The 9,609-nt window shown below is 35.6% G+C and overlaps 1 protein-coding gene and 1 long non-coding RNA gene across 8 annotated transcripts; one reads left to right on the forward strand and one right to left on the reverse strand.

The window, feature by feature from the left end:
- Positions 1-253: 253 nt before the first annotated feature.
- LOC127095353 (uncharacterized protein At4g14450, chloroplastic) lies at positions 254-544 on the forward strand. Its single transcript, XM_051034054.1, has one exon. It carries the CDS (start codon positions 254-256, stop codon positions 542-544), a length of 291 nt encoding a protein of 96 aa, XP_050890011.1.
- A 6,036-nt stretch (positions 545-6,580) lies between these two features.
- Positions 6,581-9,402, reverse strand: LOC127093246 (uncharacterized). Of its 7 annotated transcripts, none has more exons than XR_007792488.1 (5): positions 8,793-9,402; positions 7,916-8,124; positions 7,738-7,831; positions 7,258-7,584; positions 6,581-7,176 (listed from the first exon to the last, which is right to left on the reverse strand). It is a non-coding gene; the product is annotated as an uncharacterized LOC127093246 (long non-coding RNA). The 7 variants fall into 7 exon arrangements; XR_007792489.1 differs by having other exon boundaries at positions 7,916-7,999; positions 8,793-9,357; XR_007792486.1 differs by lacking the exon at positions 7,916-8,124 and having other exon boundaries at positions 7,258-7,431; positions 7,498-7,584; positions 8,793-9,333.
- Between the last annotated feature and the right edge of the window lie 207 nt (positions 9,403-9,609).

Consider the following 9,609-nt stretch of genomic DNA (forward strand, 5'->3'; position numbering starts at 1 on the left):
TAGTAAATGCCATAAAGAGTAGCAACAAAAGGCAGCGAAGCCAAGCTGTAAAAAAGACAGAGAGGTGGAGCCAGCTTTGAACAAGAGAATGACCTGACCTAACCTTTCACAACTTCCGAATCCAAACGTGTGCACCTCACGCCCACACCCATTTTTTTTATATATAAACCTCCCCTACAATATAACCACCAAACCACCACTATTTTTCTTCTTCTTCCCATCTTCTTTTTCACCCAATAAACCTAAACCTCTTATGGCAGATCCACAGAGAAACAATACCCATAACCAAACAAGCCGTTTACAGAAACGAGCTCCATCTTCCTTACAAATCAACCGCTCCCTCGATTGGAACGTCGCCATCCCCCTCCTCTCTCCGTTAGCATCTTCTCCGCCACCGCAACCGTCTCACGATCCATCGCAGCGCCATCAAGGACCCACCGCCGAGCCGGAGAAGGTCGTTGTCACTTTCAAAAACTGGCAGCACCCGGCAGCGCCTTTCTGCTACGAGCCAGCTCCGATGGCGCCGCCGTTTGTTCCGGTATAGAACACGAGACAGATTTAACGCTTTATTTCATATTTCGTAATAATTAGGCAGAAATCATATCGGAAAGATCTAACGGTCTATATTTATCTTTGCGTTTTTTTTTTATTTCGTGGGGAAAAGTTTTTTTTTTTCTTCTATTTTTCATGCTGGGTCTATGTTGTTATGTTATGAATATACCTCAACACAGACCATGTGTGTTTGTTTCTATAATTTTTAGCTTTTCCCTATTTTACCCTTTTTAATATTTTATAATTTTGGGGTTTCAGTTAGTAGAAATATCATTATGTTACCCCAATTTCTCTTAATTTTCAAGAAGATTCCATGTTGTGTATGTGTATAGGGTAATTAATCTCTATTAAAAAAATGGATGAGTGAGAGAAGATTTGTTGGTTTGTGATATTAGTGGATAAGATGCCACAAGAGAGGACCAGTTTTGTTTTGGTGCATAACAGCTCATGTTCTTTGTCCAAAAACTGCACATGCAGTGTTCAGAAATCAGAACAAAGATTAATTTATACAGCCAATGCCTTTTTGTTACAATTTTAAAAAAACATCTAAATATGAGTTATTACATATCTATTTAGTCGGATTCGGGTTTGAAAATTGATCCATTTGGATCCAAACCCGACTGTGAAACATATCGTGTCTTTTCTGAGCATAATTAATAACAAGCTTGTACTCTACCATTGTATTGTCTAATCACATTCTATTATAGTAATAAAAATTAGTGGATGCACGGGTAAGCTAAATAAGTTGAAGATTAAAAACCTTATGAATATACAAAATTGATAATAAAAGGAAATTATAATTGAGAAGCTATTGCGTATAATGTTATCAATTGAATGTAATGTGTATGAAATGAGTAAAAGTCATAAATTGAAATTTTCGAAAATATAAATTGTAAATAGTTTAGTTCAGAATTTCCATATCAATTATAGGTGAATAGATATTGGAATGAAATTGCATCTCATGGAATTATAATTATAAGAAGTTGATGTTTAACTTAAAAGTAAATAAGTAAGAAACATTAAATATATGAAGTTTTAGACAATATTATGAAAAATTTATTTGAATTTCATATTTGTTGTATGAGATAAATGATTTTTGTTTTTGTTACGAATTAATATTTTGAGGTTAACTTTATTCTTGACTCGTGACATTGTTATATAGAGTTGTTTGTGATTGAAAATATCATTTGACAAATATAAATCAACATAGTCTAAAGATTGATCTTGAGATTTGTTAATGATCATTGTAAATGAAATAATAATGGGAAATTGTCTTCTAATTAGTTTGAATGACCAAGGAGATTGAGAAGGAGATAAAGACATTCTTGGTATGTAAATAATATTTTCAATGCGGGTATATGATATAATTTTGCCTTCAATGACATGATTTACTAGTCTATCACCGTCAATCTTGTACCATTATAAAGACATTCAAATTGATTCAAATTCCTTATCAACATGATATATGTTCCGATTTTTAATTTCATGGAATGATTTGCCAAGCCTGGTGTTTTCAAATAGTTCAAGAGTTAAGTAGTTAAATGCTCAAAACCATCACTACCATTAACTTTTGATCTGTCAATGGAGTCACTACTCAAAAACTCTTTTGCATCACTTATATAGTTGAATAATTCGACTTAGCATTTACATAGAAAAAAGTAAGATAATAAAAAGGGAAAAATAGTAGAAATAAAATGGTTGTCTGAAAGAAGATTTCTGATGTGATCATTGATTTCATCCTCTATTTTAATAGTTGATGATAAAATAGCTCCACTTTTTAAGAATGCAGTATAAGTGAAATTTTGAAGGAAATTTGGATAAGTACTTGTAACAATCTTTTCTATTAAGTTGACATAATTTGTTAAAAGTAACTCGGATGGAATTGTAATTTTAGCATATCTATCATTTGATTCAAATAATTTTCCATCCCCAACTTATAAAATCCATTCAGAAAATTTATGAATCTCTTCAACATCGATTGAATTTGACCCAATTTCCAAACACATATTTTTTTGTTAGTTTTAGAACTTTGCAATGATCCAAAATATATGAAGTATTTATTGTAGAATGGACAATGTCATACCTAGTCCTCTTGGAACCACATGTAGAATTTGTCTGAAATCACCACTAAAGACGACAAAATTCCCTCCACAAATTTTCTAACATGCAACATTGTCATTACCTAATATATCTTTTAAAGACTTGTCAAGAGATTCAAAATAGAAATTGTTTCTCATAGGAGTCTCATCCCAAATTATCAACTTTGTTATCTGCAACAATTCAATAAAGTCGGATTTTTTTCTCAATATTACAAATAGAAGATTCTAGACATGGTACAAGAATTTTGAATCTGAAATATGTTGTTTTTCTTCCTTATAAAAGTAGATTTGCAATTCCACTTGAAACAATATTCAAAACAATGTTGCGATTTAAACGTAAAGGTGCTGATAATGTATTTCATACGAAAGTCTTCCCAATTCCACCTTAACCGCATAAAAAAAAGCCCACCTCTTTTCTATTCGGTAACTGCATACATGATTTCTTTAAAAATGGAGTTGTTATTCTATCCATAATGGAAATGAGAAACATTAACTCGTAGTTACGATATAAATAGAAAGTTTTTCGTAGACACACATAAAAAGTTTTTCGTACATGTTTATAACTATTATGGTAGTGAAAACATTCACTAGTGTACTGGCTACTGTTGCATAAAGAAATAAAAGAAATGTACTGGCAGAAAAACATGACTCATACCTAATAATTTACGCGAGTGTATTATTGCCATGAATAAAAATAACAGTTCCGAGTACTGTTGCAAACTCATTGCCCAGCCATAACAATACAATTCCCGGCTACGTATCAGTACCGACATATCTTTGAAAAACTGAACGGCGGTGATATATGTCCAACATAAAAATTGCTAACGTACTCTATACCTGGCATGAAGTTAAGCGGCACAACTGAATACCGCCATGAATTTCAGTTGCAGTAATCCTAATAATTAGAATCAGTGCTTAAAATGAATAGGAAAATTTGTTTTAATCATGCTAATATGTTTGAAGACATGCATTGAAGAGTACAGTATGTAATTTGATAAAATAATGCATTTAATTGTTGAGTAATTTTCTGTATAAATAAAATACTTATAAATTAAGCCATTGATATGCTATAGGTATAAAGTCTTTCAAGCTTTTTTTTATTTTTTTAAAGTTGTTTCTCAATTCTCATCAAAGCAAGGTGTTGGATTTCTTCCGGAGATAGTGATAACTGTACAGTAAATTTATACAGTTCTGTTAATAGATATGATAGTTATTTGTAATAAAATAATGAACGAAATGACACAACTACGTGATGGTCATCATGAGGGGAAAACGTCCATATTGGATCAAATACTCATCTAAAGGTTAAAGACTCACCCAAATAAGTGAGAGACACCACATATTCACCTAAAACCTTAAGGTGATAGGTGTATGGTTCGTCTTACTTATAAAGTGCTCAACCTCCACTTTTCTAAGCAATGTGAGACTTAGAACTCACATTTGTTTCTCAACACAACTCACGCTTGTTTCTCAATAATCTCCCCCTCAAGTGTGAGTCCATCCACTATGCCCCCGTCAAACGAAAGATTTTTCATCAACGTACTTGTTTTGCCGTTGAGAGACATCCTTATCTCATCATAGGAACTGGAAATGTGGGTGAAAGTCAACCTAGTACTAAATTGGAAAAAATGTCACATCATGGTGAATGAAGACATAATCCTAGGACATGTAGTGTCTGAAAGAGGAATTGAGGTTGATAATGATAAGATAGAGGTCATTGAGAACCTCCAGCCACCTAAAACAGTTAGAGAGGTAAGAAGTCTTCTTAGACACGTCGGTTTTTATCGACGTTTTATTAAAGACTTCTCAAAGATTACTAAAATTTTGACTGGTCTTATGATGAAATATGTTGAATTCATATTTGACGAAAAATGTATGGAGTCATTTAACCACCTTAAGCACGCACTAATCTTTACTCCTATTATGCAACCTCCTGATTGGAGTCGACCATTCGTGATCATGTGCGATGCAAGTGATTATGTTGTAGGCGCTATTTTGGGACAACGTAAAGATAAGAAATTACATGTCATATACTATGCAAGAAAAACCTTAGAAGCAACCCAAATGAATTATGCCACTACTGAAAAAGAACTTTTAGCTGTAGTATTCACAATCGATAAATTTCGTTCTTACTTAGTAGGAGCCAAAATCATCACCTACACATACCATGCTGCTATAAGATATTTATTAAGCAAGAAGGGTGCAAAAACAAGCTTACTCCAGTGGATCCTATTGTTACAAGAATTCCATTTGAAAATCCGAGACAAGAAGGGAACCGAAAACGTGGTAGCTGACCACCTCTCAAGACTAGAGAATCTAAAACTATAACATGTACCCATAAATGACGATTTTACTTATGATAGACTAGTTGCGTAAGTTGACATCGAAGGAATGAGTTATGAGCACTACCATGAACATCTTAAAGCAAAAAACTCAAACATTGAGAACGAGATAGAAGAAGAAGCTTTCTTAGTACACAAGACTGTACCCTAGTATGCTGACTTCGTAAACTACCTAACAGCTAAAATTCTACCTCCAAATATAACAGAAAAAGAAATTCTTCCACAACCTAAAACATTTTTATTGGGATGAACCCCTCCTTTTTAAAAAAGGAGCCGATGGCCTTTTTCGCCGCTGCGTTTCTGAGGAGGAAATCGAGAACATTATAAACCACTGTCACTCCTCTCCTTGTCGAGGGCATGCAAGCATGTCAAAGATATGCACTATGATTCTTCAAGCTTGCCTTTATTGTCCTAACATATGGTGCGATGTCCATGTTATGGTTGTGAACTGTGACCGTTGTCAATGCACCAGAAACATTTCCCGACGAGATGAAATGTCTTTGAACAACATATTAGAGGTTGAGGTCTTTGATGTGTAGGGAATTGATTTGATGAGCCATTTTTCATCCTCAATGGGAAATAATACATACTTGTAGCTGTTGATTGCTGTCATATCCCAAAATTTACCCTACCCTTCACAAAGTTCATCTAGGTCACTAATCCTAGTCATATGCATATCTTCATATCATTCATTCGACCTGCATGGTCCTTGGTCCAGTACAAGAGGATATATATCATGGATTCAAAGCTTTGTGCTTACATCTAGTGGGCGCCAGGGTTTCTCTACAACCAAAGGTGGCTAAATCAATCAAACCCTAATTGAAGATAGCTCTTGAGGCTTGTGTATGTTCTTATCATTGGTGATTCAACTTTGGCTTTCTGGTGAAGCAAAATCCTAATCTTAGGATCCTCATTTGATCATGGTGTCCCCAAACCCTAATTCATGGCCAACACTCCTTGTGTGTGCACCTAACCCTAGTTCCATCTGATTCATTATCATCCATTGTGTATGCTCCACTTGCTTGTCCATGATTCATTCAAGGCTCACTTGTTCATGGTCCATTATGGAGGTTTATTGGGGTTTGTTTATCTTTCACTTCATGGCCTTGCATGTTCATCTTTTGATTGATGGTATTCATTAGTTCAAGTCCATTTTCATGTCATCATAACTTCCACTTGATTCAATTCATTCATGACATGTCATCTAGTCATTACCTCATTCCTAACCCATAGCTTGTTCATGGTTTGTTTATGTTCATTTCATATGTTCATTTCCAGTGCATAGTTTTCTCATGGTGTGTTCATGATGTGTCCATTGGTCCATGCAATCTCATTGCCCATTGGTCCATGCTAAGGCCTAAGGTGATTCATCTAAGTCTTATATCATCCACATCCATTTCACATCCATTGTCTAGGTCATAGTTGTTGTCCATTGGTTCATGCTAATGTGATTCATCTAAGTCTTATCATTCACCATTCACTCCATCATCCATTCAAGGGTTGATTTCAAGGAATTTGGGTTTGATTATGTGATTGGTTCATTCATACATTTCCATACAATTCAATATATTTCATACATTCAATTCATTTCACTTTAATTCTTTCCATTCATTCATAAACAAATATCAATTACAATCATCAAAATGTCTATACATTGGAAAAATTACAAAGATTTGACCATTTTCTACCTAAGTTGACTTTTGGTCATCTATTGACTTTTTGGTCAACCAGTTGACCAAAGTCAACTGTCCTATCTTACACCTCAAACCCTAATTTCTTGTTCCCAACCCTTTGTGTCTACCATGCTTCTATGTTCTTGAATTATTTTTGATTTATTCAAGTGTAAGATATGTCCATTGTTTGCACCATCCTACAAAAGAACCAAGAGATTCACAAGCATACCATACAACCATACATCTAACAAAGTCATGTAAACATAATGCTAACAAAACATAACCATGACCAATCATTCAAAGAAATCCAAGTCAGAAGAAAACCATGTTCAATCATCCAAATGCAATGAACCATAAGCCTCATTCCAAGCACCATGCTACAAGCAAAACATAAACATGAGCCAAGGCACACCAAATCCTGCAACAAACCTGCAGTAAAACAGGAACTTGCAACAACCACAACCTTGCCAAGTCCATGCCTAACAAGTCATGACTACAACCATGCTAAATCTGCAGTATGCACCCAAACATACCAAGTTACACTTGCGAAAAACCATGCTAACCCTGCATCAAGTATTGAAGCACACATACCTGCAACAAGTTCAGTTCACAAGGCAAGACAAAATGCAAACCTTGCCTCACAACACACCAAACACTTCAATATTTAGAAACACCTACAACATGCAACAAGGGCCAAGTCACGAGCCAAACATGTTGCATCATCAAGCACATGACCAAGGAAATGCAACATGGTATAAGTCTAACCTGCAATAAAGGCCAAGGTTTAGATCAGAATCCAGGCAAGACATAAATATGAATCATACGCCACACCTGTTGCAAACTCAGACATGCACAATCCACACAACCACGACATTGCATACAATCCCGCAGCTAAGTCATCAAGCGGTCATGAATGTCCTGCAGCAAGTCATCAATGCAACAAATATCATGTAACACAAACTATATGCAAAACCATCATTGCAATAACATCAACATCATGCAAACAGGCTACAACCAAAGCAAATGATAGGCCAATGATTCACACAACATTCATAGCAGTGATTAACATACCAATTACCATACGTTGGCAGTTGAACCTAATGCAGACATGCTACACATCATGGCTATGATAATCATCACACAACACTCCAGATAATCCAAATAACTACATGGAAAAATAGCAAAGCAGTTCAAAACAAGGCCATGACAAAGAATAAACTAATGCAACAATTAAGAAATGAGGCAATACCAAGCCTAAACCTGCAAAGCCAACAAATTCACAGTGCATCACAAATGAATCTGCAATGTATCAATTGCAACTAAAGCATCGAAACTGCAGTTGGACACGAAAAGAACATAAACCATGAGCAGGGATACATGAGGCCGGTTACAACCATACCAATGCACCTAGCAGCATTCAGGCCTTAGAAGAAGCATGTTGCAGACTAAGTCACACAACTGGATCATAGAGAGGCATCACAATATAACCAAGCCCACAATTGAATAATGTCAATTCAAAAAAACAACAACAACTAACCTCACTCATCACTTAACCTAACAGAATCTAACTAAAACCTAACTAACTTGGCCTAGGGATCAACAAAACAGAATAACAGGACAACAAACCACTTGCATTGAATCCCACAATCCCTAACAAACTCTAACCAACTCCTAACACAATTTCATAACCGAATTTCACAAACTCCAAAGCCCTAACCAACTATAAATGGATCCAATCATTTCATTCTGAGTAGGCCAATGATTCATCATAAAAACTCTCACACAACTCTTAATAAATCATTCAATTCTCACTCTACATTTGAAACTTGAGAGAATCATCATTCACCCTCATCCTCAATCATTCATCAAAACATCCTCAAATCATTCATTTTTCACTCTCACTCATATCCAATCACAAGCCCTCACATAATTCTCTCTAAGCAGCTTCATCACTAACCTGCAATCCCCATCAAATCTTCATCACACTTCATCACCCTCTCAACACCAGAACCTCACAACACTCAATTTGCATTCACCTTCTGAACAAATCAAAAGAGAAAAGGAGAAGAGAAGAAGGAGAATAATTTCAAGAAGAATCAAGATAAAGAAATATTCGAAGTATTCACCTGAAATGTGTTCATCATCATCTTCAAGAAATTTCGGTAAGGTAATCCGCAAAGTCTTCCTTTTTCTTTGAATTCCAGTTACCAACATGTGAGGATTAGGGAGGAGATTCAAAGCCCCGACCCTGGGGGCTTTGAATCCTCATAGATAGGGTGTAATTTAGGATCTTAATGCTAGGGTTCTTGGAGTTTTCATTTCTGTTAGTGATTTAGGGCTAAAGCATGGTAAAATTGGTTAGAGATTCATGGAGAGCGTGAGAAGGTGAGTGTTTTGATGGTTCTGATTTTCATTTTGGGTGACCACCGCCGCCAAAGGCGATTTCCGGAGCGATGACCTATGGTGGTGATAACTTAGAGGCTCGTCGGAGTTGACTATTAGACATGGTGCATTTTTTAGTTCCATTTGAAAATTCGATTTCCTTCCAATTACCATGTGCCATTCGATCTGCTGAACTCACATGTGTTCAATGGCCTTGCTTCTGCTGGGCCTAACATAATGGGCTTAACCAGGTTTTGTTAGCAATCATCCCGAATCACTCGGTGCACCCCCTCCAGGACAAGACCAAATCCTAGTGGGCCTTGACCAAGGCCCACGCACATGGGTCTCTATTGCACCCCATTTCCAATTCTGAAACCCCTGGCCCATTCTTGGTTTTATTTTATTTTCTTCATTATTTTTTCATGATTTTAATTTCTTATTCTTCTTAAATCTTGACTCTGATTGATTAATATGATTAGAAAATATTAGGAATTTGTTTGGTTGTCTTGTTAGATTTTAATTGAGTTTAATTAGGATTTTAACATGTTTAAGATTAATCCA

The sequence above is a fragment of the Lathyrus oleraceus genome, chromosome 6 (genome assembly GCF_024323335.1).
Source record: "Lathyrus oleraceus cultivar Zhongwan6 chromosome 6, CAAS_Psat_ZW6_1.0, whole genome shotgun sequence".
Classification (NCBI taxonomy): domain Eukaryota; kingdom Viridiplantae; phylum Streptophyta; class Magnoliopsida; order Fabales; family Fabaceae; genus Lathyrus; species Lathyrus oleraceus.